The 15,822-nt window shown below is 41.6% G+C and overlaps 1 protein-coding gene across 10 annotated transcripts in view; it reads right to left on the reverse strand.

Moving 5' to 3' along the window:
- The window catches only part of ltbp1 (latent transforming growth factor beta binding protein 1), a 386,058-nt gene that overhangs the window by 55,670 nt on the left and 314,566 nt on the right, over positions 1–15,822 (reverse strand). For all 10 annotated transcript variants that reach the window (XM_028820637.2, XM_028820635.2, XM_051919196.1 and 7 more), the window contains 2 exons: positions 10,073–10,216; positions 1,327–1,488 (listed from right to left, as the gene is read on the reverse strand). In XM_028820637.2, coding sequence (XP_028676470.1) covers positions 1,327–1,488; positions 10,073–10,216 — 306 coding nt within the window. The remainder of the gene's footprint in view (positions 1–1,326; positions 1,489–10,072; positions 10,217–15,822) is intronic.

A 15,822-nucleotide genomic window follows, 5' to 3' on the forward strand; every position in this document is an offset into this window, starting at 1 on the left:
GCGAACCCGGGTCTCCTAACTGCGAGGCAGCAGCGCTACCACTGCGCCACCGTGCCACCCTTACCCAATACATCGACGTGGAAAATCAAAGTATATTATAGCAGCATGGAGTAAAAAGCAGGAAGCAGCACTATGGAAAACAAGCATACACACACACAACAATGCTTATCAAACCAAGGCAATTTAGTTTTGTCTATTAATTTGTCCTATGTGTCACGTCATTATGTGTATTTAAGGTTGTTTGAGGAAACTGAAGTAGTGGAAATACACATGCAAACACAGGGAGAAAACGTGAACTTTATGTTGGGGAGCATGCACTGGTACAGCACATTGCTGCACCCACCACACAACAAAACAGCTCATGACTCTGGTTGGCAACCCCACAGGCAGGCACGCCTTCCAGTGCCAAACCAAAAATGACCTTCTATCTGCCGCAGCCAGGTGTTATGTGGACATCCCCTTGGCCTGGTCCAGCCGCTCGCGTCCTCAACAATGACCTGAGAATTGCACCACATGGCCGTAGTGTCGTGACTGACACTCCCTTACAATGCAGCAACCACTCATTCAACATAAAGGCTCATTCTCTGAAGAGACACAATACCAAAGGAGTCCAGTCTTCATCTCAGGTCACTGGATAGCATCCATGTCTCACAACCATATAGCAAAACAGGAAGCACCAGGACTCTGCTGCAGCTTGGTGTTATGTGGGCATCCCCTTGGCCTGGTCCAGCCACTCGGGTCCTCAACAATGAACCCGATCACCCTCTGGGAATCGCACCACATGGCCGTAGTGTTGTAACTGACACTCCCTTACAATGCAGGTAATGTGCCTCATTCGGGACTCAATGAGCAACCGTTTGTTCGACCAGTGGTACCCAAGGTATCCTCAAAGAGACACAGTACCAAATGTACTTTGCCAAGACAGTAATAATTCTGGAATCTCAGTAGATTCAGAGAACATTCAAACCCCTTCACTTCCTGTACACCTTTTTGATTTGTAATAAATTTGTAAACCCATCAGAAGACGTGTTTTCACTTTGTCATGACGGGTTATTGAGTGTAGGCTGATGGAAAAAACGGCACACTGATCTATTTCAGATGACATTTAAAACACAAGAAAGTGTGCACCAAGTGAAGGGGTCTGAATACTTTCTGATTCCACAGCAGCCCCTAATCATTGTGCCCTCAAGCTGCTCACTATGACGTTACCCTCAAAGCAGAGTCATGTCGGCTGATCACACTCTATGGCTCATTATATGGATCATGAAATAAACAGCACAAAGGACCATTTCAGTGGGAAAGCTGACACAGAACCTATTCTCTTACCAGTTCCCAGGACTGGACAAGGGAAAATTTCACAGTTGTCTCCCCACCCAGCTCCCAATGTACAGCAGCACTCCTCTTTGGTGAAATTAGAAGTGAGGACGTTGTCACACAGGTTGGTGTCGCTCAAGTTATAATAGCAGTCTTTTCTTTCTTCTGATGATTCTGTTGGGGAAACATTTGAATATGGTTAACATATGAACCCACGCTACAAAGATATTTAGCTTCAGTAAGTGATTAAAGACGTGAACATAGGCCAAAAGAAACTTAACAACATGACAAATAACGTGTAACACCTGTGTTTCAGAAAAAGAGAGTGTGAACAAGAAATAAATGAGTGAATTCAAATGATTAGTCTTTACTTGCATTATTGTAACAACCCAATAGCAAGGAAAACTGCTGAAGAGACACCAGTGATTGTTAAATGCTTCCTTTACTATACGCCCCGCTGGATACTAAATCACTGCCTCGACCTCCCAATGTATGGCTAATGCAGACGCCACCACTGCCAGTGATTAAAAGGCTTCAGGCGCTGTTTGGCAGTGCAGTACCAGTTGCTTAATCTCTCCTTCGCAGATGCTGTTCAAGGGTCTGCTGCAGGTAGCTGTCCAGGTCCTTGTTTATGTCACTCATCTGTCACAGCTATACCCCCTTCCTCAGCTGCTGTATGGACCTTCCCTGTGTGGTTTCCTCAGGAGTCCGGCGTTACATTATGTTAAACAACTTGATCGAGCACTATAAGATACTTAACAACATGCTGAGCAGCACAAACAGGAGGCTAGTGAGTACAGATACAAACCCTTGACACATCTGTAGGAAGTGACTGCACACTGGAGAGATTCTGAAGGACAGGAAAATGGCAAATATCATCCCGTTATATAAAAAGGGTGACAGGGCAGATCCAAGCAACTATAGGCCAGTAAGCTTAACATGTCTCACAGGAAAATTAATGGAAGGAATTATTAAGGATAAGATTGAGCAACACCTGGCAAGGACAGGAGTTATTAGGAACAGTCAGCATGGGTTCAGAAGAGGGAGGTCGTGTTTTACTAACATGCTGGAATTCTATAAGGAGGCAACAAAAAGATATGATCAAAGTGGAGCATATGATATTATTTATCTGGACTTTCAGAAAGCATTTGATAAGGTGCCACATGAGAGGTTGGGCATCAAACTAAAAGAAGTGGTTAGTTCAGGATGATGTTTTTAGATGGGTGCAGAATTGGCTCAGACACAGGAAACAGAGGGTGATGATGTGAGGAACCTCATCAGAATTATCTGATGTTAAGAGTGGTGACCAGCAGGAGGCAGTGCTAGGGCCGCTGCTATTTTTAATATATATATAAATGATTTAGATAGGAATATAAGTAACAAGCTGGTTAAGTTTGCAGATGATACCAAGACAGGTGGGTTAAGAAATAATTTGGAATCCGTTCTATCATCACAGAAGGACTTGGGTAGCATACAGGCTTGGGCAGATTTGTGGCAGATGAAATGTAATGTCAGTAAATGAAAATATAACACATACAGTAGGAACTAAAAGTGGGTGGTCGGAAAATCAAGAGTCCACCTTATGAGAAGGATTTAGGAGTCTTAGTGGACCCTAAGCTATCAACTTCCAGACAGTGTTCAGAAGCCATTAAGAAGGCTAAAAGAATATTAGGGTATATAGCGCCTTGATGTGTGGAGTACAAGTCACAGGAGGTTCTGCTCAAACTTTATAACACACTGGTGAAGCCTCATCTGGAGTCCTGTGTGCAGTTTTGGTCTCCGGGCTACAAAAAGGACATAGCAGCACTAGAGAAGGTCCAGAGAAGAGCAACTAGGCTGAGTCCAGGGCTACAGGGGTTGAGTTATGAGGAAAGATTAAAATTGAGCCTATACAGTTTAAGAAAAAGAAGATTAAGAGGTGACATGATTGAAGTGTTTAAAATTATGAAAGGAATTAGTCCACTGGATCGAGACTGTTATTTTAAAATGAGTTCATCAAGAACACGGGGACACAGTTGGAAACTTGTTAAGGGTAAATTTCACACAAACATTAGGAAGTTTTTCTTTACACAGAGAATGATAGAAGTTGTAATAAGCTACCAAGTAGTATGGTAGACAGTAACACTTTAGGGACTTTCAAAACTCGACTTCATGTTTTTTTGGAAGAAATAAGTGGATAGGACTGGCGAGCTTTGTTGGGCTGAATGGCCTGTTCTCGTCTAGAGTGTTCTAATGTGTGCTCCAAGATCTGTGATGATACTGAGTGGTTACTGTTACCTACTGATTGCTGTTCTAATGTTCTAAATGCTGAAGTCCAACAAGCGTTTCATTTAAATAACTGGTGTTCCCTAATTTGCAGGCTGATTCTGTTTATTTTTTAATTGGGTGGCAGAGAGCTGGAGGCTAACCTAACAGCATCAGGCTCAAGGCAGGAGTCAGTGCTAAATAGGATGCAGCCACACCCTCACCGTACAGAAACAGAGCAATTCAGCAATTTATCTGCTTTTACATGCAAATGGTTGGAATGTGGGGGGGTGGGGGGGGTTGTGGACCCCTGGTGTTTCCAAAGAAGAGTAAAGCAGACATGTAGGGAATGTGTGAACTTTTCACACACAGTGACCAGGTAGAGAAATGAATCCCGGTGCTGTGAAACAGCAGTGTAAACTTCAAAAGCGTTTTTTGTTGCTTATAATGAAGACCAATTGTAGCCGGGTTTCATCCTAGCTTATAATTCCCCAGTTCGTTGGGCCTAAACAGCAGCACCCTGCAATCCATCATCAGTTCACTTGCTTATGTAATTTAGGGCACCGTCTATGCAGAAGCACATTCTTGTGCCAGACTATTTGATGGTTTTGAGCTGCTGTGGAACTCAGGAAATGGAACACAGAGATCCAGTATACTGTGGCTATCATCATGGTAAACTAATTTTCTGTGTTAAATGTAACATTTCCCATAAATACACTTGCTGCCAGTATTAGGTAGCAAATAGAAACTCCATTTCAGAACTGTAACTACTGAGAAATGTTATATGTCACAATTTTAATGGTAAAGGAAAGAAATTTAAGGCAGAGTAGGTAACTCCATATGCCCAACCTGCACTCAGTATTCAGCACTAAGTATCTTTTTCATGTCATTAAGGATAATGACTTGTTAGGAGCAACTTGGGTTAGAGAGTGAAGTCTGCTCTGGTTCTTATTATAAACATGTGGAAATGGCACTGATTTGAGGTCAGATGTCACAGAAGGCTTATATGATGCTGAAAAGAATTAACCCTGCATTGGCCTGATGTTACACTGACAAAAGCTGGCAGGTTACGTCTCACAACCACATGACCTTAGTACCTGATAATTTGATCTTTATGTCTATTAAGTGTTGCGTGCTGTCAGCCCGACCTGAATAAAGTGCACACAAGTCTTCTAAAATTTGCTCACACGACAGCAAAAGTTGGTTATGAAATTTTACACACACAGCCCCCAGTTTCCCCAGTGGGACAGACTGGTTCTGTTTTCCATTAACTTTTTTTTTTTAACAAGTTAGCAGATGGCAAGTCAATCTGCAGCACACAGCAGTCAGAATTCCTTTGAGGACCCTAATGAATGACATGCTTCTGTTCAGTGTGCTTTTTGACCAGTGGCATGAGGGCAAAAATTCAGGCAGCACAATGTGACACGTCGGGGGGGGGGGGGGGTTATTGGTTGCAACAAATCCAGACACTGAAGGGAAAAAAGAGTAAAATCACATTGTTTTGTAATCAGGTCCTCGGCAGCCTTGCTCAGGGTTGCCCTTCTTTTGTATTTTTCCCCAAAGGGCACTGAGCCGGGCTGTTTGGCTGGCTACTCTGGGTCTGTTTAAGATATCATGCTCTACGTTGTCCGCAATTCATATGGGAGAACAAACTGGAAAGTGGCAGTGCCACATCAAAACTGGACTGTTGCAGTATGTTACCAAAAATGCCGTATAATTTTATACTTTTCCTCTGGTTTCCTGTTTTACTACTGCAGCCTATAATTGTTTTTTATTTTACTTTCGCGGGGCACAGCAGGGAAATCAATTTCCCTGTGTGATTATAACCACTGCGTTGGTGTTTGACAGGAGGCTTCGGCATCTTCCACTCTTAAGAACTTTTTTTTAAGTAACTTCCTGCCTATGCGGGGCCTATGGAATAAGGGACACTGTAAGGGGTAGAAACGGGGAAGATTCTGGGGGCCATATTTAAAGACTTCCTGCACTTAAAGGAAGAGAAATTCATGGGTTGAGAGAACAATATGTCAACAAGGTTCAGGGTCATTCTACTGGAGAGGGTCTGCCATAAGGGCTTTTGAGGAGGAGACTCCAAAATTCCTGGAATGGTTAAAAAACAAATTACAGAACTTCCCTTTTAGTCATCCTCCAAATATTATCCTTGAGATGATTGTGAGACATGGACGCTATCCAGTGACCTGAGATGAAGACTGGACTCCTTCAGTACTGTGTCTTTTCGGAGAATCCTTGGGTACTGCTGGTTTGACTTTGTGTCAAATGAGCGGTTGCTCAAGGAGTCCCGAATGAGGCACATGACCTGCATTGTGAGGGAGCGTCAGTTACGGCACTATGGCCATATGGCGTGATTCGCAGGAGGTGATCAGGCTCGGGTGATCCGACTCATTGCTGAGGACTTGAGCGGCTGGACCAGGCCAAGGAGACGCCCTTGTAACACCTGACTACGGCAGATAGATGATCATTTCCGGAGGGTGGCACTGGACTGGGTGTCTGTAACAGGTGTATATAATAAAAAGTTTAGTTGGTTGGAGCTTCACCAAATCCTGATAACATTCATTATGTTGTATGTTTTCCTGTTGTGGTCCTGTTATATTTCCCTACTCTGTCTGTTGTGTTATGTTATGTCATCAGTGTGAGCCTCTCCCAGTATTCGTTGTGTTACTGTGAGAGGAGGTAAGCACGCTGTTATTCTCTGTATGGTAAAATTAATTAAATTATTTTAAATTGTTTGAGTTCATTTTTTTTGTATATAATGGTAATTGTAATATGATTTTTGTTGTATACAGTTGTTGTTTTGAATGCTTTTCTATTAATTTCAGTTATGTGTTAATTTGAGTGTTCAACAGCCTTTCCACGTGGTTTTCTTTTGTTAATAGGAGGAATCACAGAGCTTGAACTGTCACTTTTTATGTTCTCTGTTTAATATGTCAGGTACAGTGCATCCGGAAAGTATTCACATCACTTTTTCCACATTTTGTTATGTTACACCCTTATTCCAAAATGGATTAAATTCATTTTTTTCCCTCAGAATTCTACACACAACACCCCATAATGACAACGTTAAAAAAGTTTACTTGAGGTTTTTGCAAATTTATTAAAATACGGATATGAAGAGGATGGATAGATATGCTCAAGTTATAAAGAAACAGGAAGCCATTGAAGCTCAAGTTTAATAATCAAAAATGAATTACGAGGTCATTAAACTTATACAAGTTTAATATAAGCAGCCTGCTGTAAGGGTGATATTAACTTCCTAGGCCAGGGGTCCTTGATCACGGGCTGCAGTGGCTGCAGGTTTTCATTCCAACTAGTTTCCTAATTAGAAAGCAGTCCATGCTGATAATGAAACTTGGTATTGAACTGTTTGGCTTATTAATGCTTGCATTCATCCAAGAGCAATTTGAATTGCACTGTAAAGTTTCCTTCTGTGAGAACATTAGCTGTGTGTTTTGTGGACCAGAATAGATTTAAACTTAATGGTCCTTCCAATTCCCCTCTCATTCATTTCTAAACATTTTTTATCACAGATACTTCATGGTAAGCACTTTAGCTGGAGAACTGCTGGTTTATTGGTTATCTGCATCTCATTATTAACTAATGTCTGATTAAAAAAACAGGCAACAATTACAACTTATATGCAGCTGCTAGAATCTAAAATAGGCAATTAAGTTTTCTGAATGGTAATAGGCAAGAAAACTAATATTAAGCCCAAAAAATGTATTGTGAATACCTGCAGCCGTAGCAGATCTCTGGGGCTGTAATTGAGGACCTCTGATCTACAAAGGAACTAAAATTTGTATTTGATGAATAAAAGCTCTAACAAGGCATAGAGTTAAACACCAACTATCATTATCAGCAAGGACTGAGTTCTAATTAGGACACTGGCTGGAATGAAAACCCGTAGCCACTACCTCCCTCCAGGACCATGATTGAGGACTACTGTCCTAGGCTAAACTGGGTGAATAGGGATCACGACAGACAGGTAGTGTTAAATTATACAAATGTTTCTTTTTGCTGTTTTTGGCTCAGTTTCTGTGCTGTGGCTTGTTTGCCATTCATTCTTAACTTTGTTCTGCACACTTTGCTTATTATGTCTCCACTGTATCCTGTTTTGCATTGCTTGTGTTCTATCTTGGTCTTCCTGAACTCAACCAGATCCTCAAACCAGCAAACTGCAACAAGCTGGCCTCTTGGAACATTTATTATTTGGTTGGAGTTATTTATGGTAATAAACCAAGTCTATTCGTGGTAAAAACAAAATGTACCAATTATCACCAAGCTTCTAATAGTGAGAGGGAAAGAAAAAATGAAACAGGAAATATAATTTGTGGTCCAAATGTTTCAAATGTCCTATCACTTGCATGGAAAAAAATAATTGAAGAGTTTACCATATTGATTTTACCGTATAATTTCTGGTATTTTATAATGTTGGTAATATAATTAACTTAATTAAATCAATTAAGTTTATCTGGTCTCGAGTAAGCAGTGGAAAAAGAATGAATAATTAAATTACTATAGTTACACTATATACTCGCGTTTAAGTTCTCCTGCGGATAAGTCGGGGCTTGATTTTACTGTATAATTTCCGGTATTTTATAATGTCAGTCATATAAGTCAAATGTGGAAAACTCGCGCTATTGGTCCAAGAGATTATGATATGCTAACGCCCATCTGAGAGAGTAACCACGGAGCACACGGCCTTTTATTTCTATGTATTGTGCCTACATGACCACACAGTAATACCCAAACTATTCAGAAGCAACATTTGCACTGTTTTGAGTTTTTTGTGTCTCACACCCTCATACACCTTTATCATAAGAGCATCATATCTACGATGGAGCGTTCAATCAGAACAAAATATGAAGCTGGTTTTAAATTAAAAGCCATTGAAGTGGTGAAAGAAATTGGCAACTGCGCTGCTGAAACAAAATTTGATGTGTCTGAGAAACTGATGCAAGATTGGAGGATGCAAGAAGTTGTAAAAAAGAAAATTAAGTGTTGTATTTTTGAATGGGCACATAAGTTGGGGTCTGATTTTATGATAGATTTTTCGGGTTTCAAGACCTGACTTATATGTGAATATATATGGCAATCAGAGGAATACCTCCCGACCTTATCCTACTTGAACCATAAGTATACTAAGCCTTCCATACTGCTGTTGCATATGATGGCTTCATGACTTGGCTGACTATCTGCCTCACAAGAGAGTCACCAAGGTCATCAGGTGGGCCTCCTTCTCTCATTTAGTATTTTGTTAGATTTAAGGCCCACAACAGGAGTGAGTGAGGAAGGCCCCTCTCCACGATCTGTTGCATGTCTCTGGGATTCACACAAATAAATCCGTACTGCAAGCGAACTCTGATTCTTAGCGCGATGCGGGAAGTCGCAAAATCAACTGGAATGTTCAAGCAAATTATCGAAAAAAAAAACCCCGATCTAAATCTGTTAAGTAGTTCTCTCATTCGCTAGCTAAGTGGGGGTAAGGTACACGCCCCGAGGCTACAGCGTGAGTGAGGAGGGCCCCGCCCCCTCCCTTCTGCCCACTGTGTCTCACTCGGATTCGAGCAAATAAATTGGTACCACAAGCAAACTCTGATACATAGCAAAATGAGAGAAGTCGCAAAATCAACCGGAATATTCAAGCAAATTACATAAAAAAAAACCCGATCTAAATCTGTTAAGTAGTTCTCTCGTGAAAAGTGAATAGACATACAGACAGACATTGGATTTTATATATTATATATTAGTAAACCTTCAAAATAATGTGCAGTTAAAGTCTCAACAGCATTCTTGGCATTTCTGGAGCTTAGTAGAGCCAGGTAACCAGAAGAATCTTCACCAAGCAACTCTGAAAATGTCTGCTTTGTTTGGGTCTCCATACCTCTGCGAGTCTGACATGAATGTCATGAAATCAAAGTTCAGACCAAGACTGACAGACGAACATTGAAATGACTCCATAAGACTGAACCTCAGTGGCTCCACTCCACCATACACCTCAGTGCCAGTCATCTGACGTACTAAACAACACATCACACATGCGACTGGAACTGTGAATAAAGTGACACAGTGACATGTGACAAAATGACAAAGGAATAAGTCACATCTGTGGATTTGGAATTGCATTGTTTTGTTTTGACAGCATTCATGTTTTAATTCAATAGTGTGAGATACATTAGAAAATGCATACAGACGTACAAAATGCACTTGCAGGTGAATTAAATGTTTTTTGTGATATTTTAATGCAAAATGTGAGTTGTGGACACCAACATTTTGTAAATGTTCGGGCAAAACAAGCATATTCAGTTTGTTTGGGTTGAAATCAGCTATGAGAATAAACGTTAGAAAACAGGAGCAGCTCTCGGCCATTTTCATTTTGTAAAAGTAGCTCTCGGGGTGGGCGGGGGGGAGGTTGGAGACCCCTGCTTTAGCAGGTCTCTAAATATTACAAAAATATATTGCTACACATTTCATTATTACATGTCATTTAAGGGAACTTTACCTGATGGTGTCGCTGAGGTGCACTGGCCGGTCATTGTGTCATATTCCTGGTTATCATCAGGGCAGATACAAAGAAAAGCTCCTTCCACGTTCTCGCAGAGAGCTTCTCCACATACACCGCTTAGCTTTTCACATTCGTTCGCATCTGAAATCGAACACAAAAGAATGTAGTGAATCAGTAAGTTGGTAGTGCAGTTTTAAGTGCCTGAGGTTGCAAGGCCTGTCCACTAAACAAACTCGTCAGTCAAATATACAAATCAAGGTGGAAGACAAAAATTTGTTTCAACACCAATGTACTTGTCGTAATGGAGGCAGCTTGCTAAGTTTAGGACTTATTAGGGCTTGCTGACCCTCTGCCAAATGAAAGGGTGTCATTATTACAAGACCCTATACCCCTTAATTAAGAAACGGGTTCTGTAGTTGCTAGTACTTCGAGAACAGTGTGGGGGAGAGACGAGAAGCCAGCAGCAGTGAGACCCATATATCATACATGTTCCTCTATTCTACACATCAATACAGACATGTGACCTGAGGTGGGATTGGTCTTATAAGTAGGTGTGGGGATCAGGACTGCAAGGATAAAGGGAGTTCCAGTCAGAGGGCTTTAGAAGTTCCAAAGGTCAAAGGTGTTTCGAGGACCAGCCTGGAAATTGTTCCCAGCTAAAAAATAAAAGTGCCTTCAAGACTGACCTCCAGGAAATGTGGACTGCAAAATGGCTGGTTTAGGCAGCGCCTTATTAATAATACTAAGGCTGATTAGTTGTAAAACATCTTCAGGCCCTTGGTTTTTATTACATAAAAATTCATTCTGAACATAGACTTCATTGATATAGTGATATTACTCTTATTAGTGAATAATCACATCGGATTATTGGAAGGCATTTTTAAAAAGTGTCATATAAAAGGAATCTAAGCTAGATATGCTGCTTGCCTGGTAAAAGGCTATTGTGGACAAAACAAAGTTGGCAAGAGAAGAAACCTCAGTTAGAAATGGAGAGCTCCCCTATGAACGGTACCAGACCATGCCTAGCCAGGGTACTGAATGTCCTACAAGCAGACCTGTCAAGCACACCAAGGAGACAGAAAGCTGCCATGGGGGACTAGCAGAGAGCCAGCACAATTCATCCAAGTTAACAGGTGGCAAGTGGCACCATATTTACCACTGATAACTAGATGACTCATATCATCTATATGTTACACCGATCCCTCTCCCACTTGGACAGAGGCAGTGGTGCTGTAAGAATTATGTTTCTGGACTTCTCTAGCGCCTTCAACACAATCCAACCTCTGCTCCTTAGGGACAAGCTGACAGAGATGGGAGTAGATTCATACCTGGTGGCATGGATCGTGGACTATCTTACAGACAGACCTCAGTATGTGCGTCTCAGGAACTGCAGGTCTGACATTGTGGTCAGCAGCACAGGAGCGCCGTAGAGGACTGTACTTTCTCTGGTCCTGTTCAGCCTATATATATTGGACTTCCAATACAACTCAGAGTCCTGCCACGTGCAAAAGTTCGCTGACGACACTGCTATCGTGGGCTGCATCAGGAGTGGGCAGGAGGAGGAGTATAGGAACCTAATCAAGGACTTTGTTAAATGGTGTGACTCAAACCACCTCCACCTGAACAACAGCAAAACTAAAGAGCTGGTGGTGGATTTTAGGAGGACCAGGCCCCTCATGGACCCCGTGATCATCAGAGGTGACTGTGTGCAGAGGGTGCAAACCTATAAATACCTGGGAGTGCAGCTGGATGATAAATTAGACTGGACTGCCAATACTGATGCTCTGTGCAAGAGAGGACAGAGCCAACTATGCTTCCTTAGAAGGCTTGCATCCTTCAACAGCTGCAATAAGATGCTGCAGATGTTCTATCAGATGGTTGTGGCGAGCGCCCTCTTCTACACGGTGGTGTGCTGGGGAGGCAGCATAAAGAAGAAGGACGCCTCACGCCTGGACAAACTGGTGAGGAAGGCAGGCAGGCTCTATTGTAGGCACGTAAGCATGTAGGGGGACTAACAGCTGGCATATTAGTAAACCGCATTGGTTCAGACGGGGAATACCGTACTTTACTAAATAGTGCGATTCTTCAAAGAAGCCACAAAAGCATACGATAAGAGAGGTGCATATGATGGTATTTATCTTGATTTTTTGATAGAGTTCAACATGAAAGGGTAGTGGGAATTGAATGTGTGATGGATAGTTGGGTAACTGGGTTTAAGGGTAGGCAATGTAAAATCAGCTAAATTGTTATGCAGCAACTTGGACTCTATACAGGCTTGGGCATATTTGTGGCAGATTAATTTTTATGAAATTAATGTAAGGCATTACATATAGGAAGTAGAAATATTAGAATTGAATACATAACAGGAGGTCTGAAACTTGAAAGTGCACCTCATAAGAAGGACCTGGGGGTTTACTCATTGCTGTCTATATCAAAACAGTGGATAACTAATCAAAAGTTCTAATCAACATTCAACACGTGGACACTCTCCAGCACCACGTATTCTTCATGACAGCTTTACTTAGATCATCAGTGAGGTAGTAAATATGCACAGATGAAACCAAAACTTACCAGTTCATACCGAAATGTGAATTCAGACAGTGATTATGAAAGAAAGAGATGCTACAATCAAGTTGGGAGATGAAGTCCAGTATGATACATAATATGTGGAAAATAAATCTTTGCAAGTCCATTCCTCTCATAGAATAGGAAAATTGAGGCAGCTCTGATTAAGCGTACAATGAAATCTCACATTTATACCACCATTTTACAGTGGCCAGTTTAACTGATATCATGAAAATATGAGGTTCTGGTTGGCACAGGTTCCTGGCTCTTGTTTTAGTTTACAGTTAGGTTTATTTATATTTCTCAACTAATAATGCAAATTCCATTAGAAGTCACAAAAACTCAACATATTTTTTGCATAACTATACCACATAAGAAGGTTTTAGCCCATTTTTAAGTAACAAAAATTAAATATGATCAATACTTGTGATGGAATCTTCTAGATGTACAGTATGCTGTCTGAATTAGAATAGAGATTTAAGGATTGTGATATCTGTTTGGGACGGCACAGTGGTGCCAGTGGTAGCGCTGCTGCCTCGCAGTTAGGAGACCTGGGTTCACTTCCCGGGTCCTCCCTGCGTGGAGTTTGCATGTTCTCCCCGTGTCTGCGTGGGTTTCCTCCCACAGTCCAAAGACATACAGGTTAGGTGCATTGGCGATCCTAAATTGTCCCTAGTGTGTGCTTGGTGTGTGTGTGCCCTGTGGTGGGCTGGCGCCCTGCCCAAGGTTTGTTTCCTGCCTTGCGCCCTGTGTTGGCTGGGATTGGCTCCAGCGGACCCCCGTGACCCTGTGTTCGGATATAGCGGGTTGGATAATGGATAGATGGATATCTGTTTGGATTCACAGACTAATTCACATTAGTGTCCAAAAAAGAAAACAATCTCTGATTTCATTCTTAATTTTCTTCAATGTGTCACATTTTAATAATTAAATTTTTGGGCTGTTGTGCCATCATTCAAAATAAAAAATCTATCATTCAAAATAATCACCACAGACCAGAAATGTATCTCAGTTCCCTAGAGCTGTAACTGACCTCATCATAAGCCATACAAAAATGCAAATATGTTTCTCTCATTTTTATTTTCCAAATTCAGATTATACTGACCACTTGCTTATAAACATGAAGGTTCAAAACAAACTTAATCACCAAATATTCTGGCATCATCTTTGTAGCAGTTTGATTTCTCCAGATGTTTTGTCAGTTTCAGACATTCCTGGAAACTAGCGACCATGTCACATAGTTCAGTGCTGTGCTGCATATACAGTGTTAACACAGCGAAAACCAATGATAAGAACAAACATCAATTGTATTTAAAATTATTTGAACCTTGATAGATGGGTTATAGAAATCAGTTAACTTATAGCTCCTAATACCTGTATCTACAGCTATCCTATTCATCACAAAAAGCAGTGGTTTACCCTTAATGTAAATGGGATTAGTGCTTTTAAATGATCATGGAGTTCACTTTTGTACATTATGACCAATAATATAAAAAAGGTTTTAATTGGGGGCACCTCCTTCTAAGATTCAGTCTGAGATGTCACAAAATCATTAGAAGAGTGTTCTGTTTATAAAAATGCAAGTATTGCCTGACTCTGAAATGTTCCATCAGTTTATTATTTGAACCTCCAATTGCTCCGAACCTGCAATTGCTGTGTCCTGGGTATGATGTCAATCTGCATCCAGCCCTGAATGTAGGCCCTCCAACCTGCAGGGGAACAACCTGGGGGTTGGTGGCAGAATTGGCACTCCAGCCACCATAAAAAAACTCCCAGTGGTTCCATTCCATCTGAAGTGCTGAGTTGGTTCATCATGTGGTGGGTGCAGCAATGCCCTGTATTAGCGCCTGCTCCTAACCTCTCTCCTCTCTCTGTGGATGGGACCACCCTGATGTCACTGCCCTCAGCCTGGGGAGCAGGCCCTTTAGCATTTCATTGACTGATGTTTTCAGAGTATTTTTTTATTGTGAATTGTTCCCCAGGATTCTGGATGTTTCGCTTCTGTTTTGTGTTTTTTGAACGTTGGATTTTGTATTGGGAATGGTTTGATTTGGGTTGCCCTTTTTAGGTATACATGTGTTGTTATTTTTGCTCTACTCTGGAGTATTTAAAATAAGATTTTCATTTATAAAGATACCTTGTTGGACTTGTTTCTTAAGCCAACTTTTTTTTTTTTTTTTTTTTTTTTACAGTTTTTCTTTGCTTTAAGAGGCATTTTGATTCATTTTTGAACATTTAACTTGTTGTTGAACTTCTGAAGCCAAATGTCCTTTTTGGGCACTGAATCACAACCACCACATTCTAGTACACTGATGGCGAAACTGTTGGTCTGCTTTGACCATCCATCTCACAACCTTTAATCATTAACAAGCGACAGAAGTACTTGAACTCCTCCACTTGGGGCAACTGTTCTCTCCTCACCCGGAGGGAGCAGGCCACTCTTTCTTTTTTTCCAGAAGAAAGCTCTACCTTTGTGCTTTAAGATGCTAATTCTCAATCCGATCACATCATACTTAGCTGTGGAATGCTCCAGTGTGTGTTGGAGACCACAGATTGATGTTGTCAAGAGGGCCAAATAATCTGTAAGCAGTAGATTTGCAGAGATGCATTACTTAAATCCCCAAACTTGATAACTCCCTGAGCCCAAGCTGTATCTTAATGTCTTGTGTCCATGTAAGTAGTGAACAGAAGGGAATCTTGATGGAACCTCGGTGGAGCTCATCGCCTGCACTGAAGTAACTTGTAATTGAGGAACTGATTTATCTGGGAAATCTGGGACCTCATAGTCTTGTACCTTCTACATGATATTACAGAGTCCATGGTTAGGAACGTTTGCATGTTCTCCCCGTGTCTGCGTGGGTTTCCTCCGGGCGCTCCGGTTTCCTCCCACCATCCAAAGACACGCAGGTTAGGTAGATTGGTGATTCTAAATTGGCCCTAGTGTGTGCTGGGGGTGTGGGTGCGTTTGTGTGTGTCCTGCGGTGGGTTGGCACCCTGCCCGGGATTGGTTCCTGCCTTGTGCCCTGTGTTGGCTGGGATTGGCTCCAGCAGACCCCCGTGACACTGTGTTCGGATTCAGCGGGTTGGAAAATGGATGGATGGATGGTTAGGAGCTTTTCCCAGGTCCTCCAAACACATATAAAAAGGATTAGTAAGCTCTCATGACCTCTGAAATATGATTC

This window comes from Erpetoichthys calabaricus, chromosome 15 (assembly GCF_900747795.2).
Source record: "Erpetoichthys calabaricus chromosome 15, fErpCal1.3, whole genome shotgun sequence".
NCBI classification, from domain to species: Eukaryota; Metazoa; Chordata; class Cladistia; order Polypteriformes; family Polypteridae; genus Erpetoichthys; species Erpetoichthys calabaricus.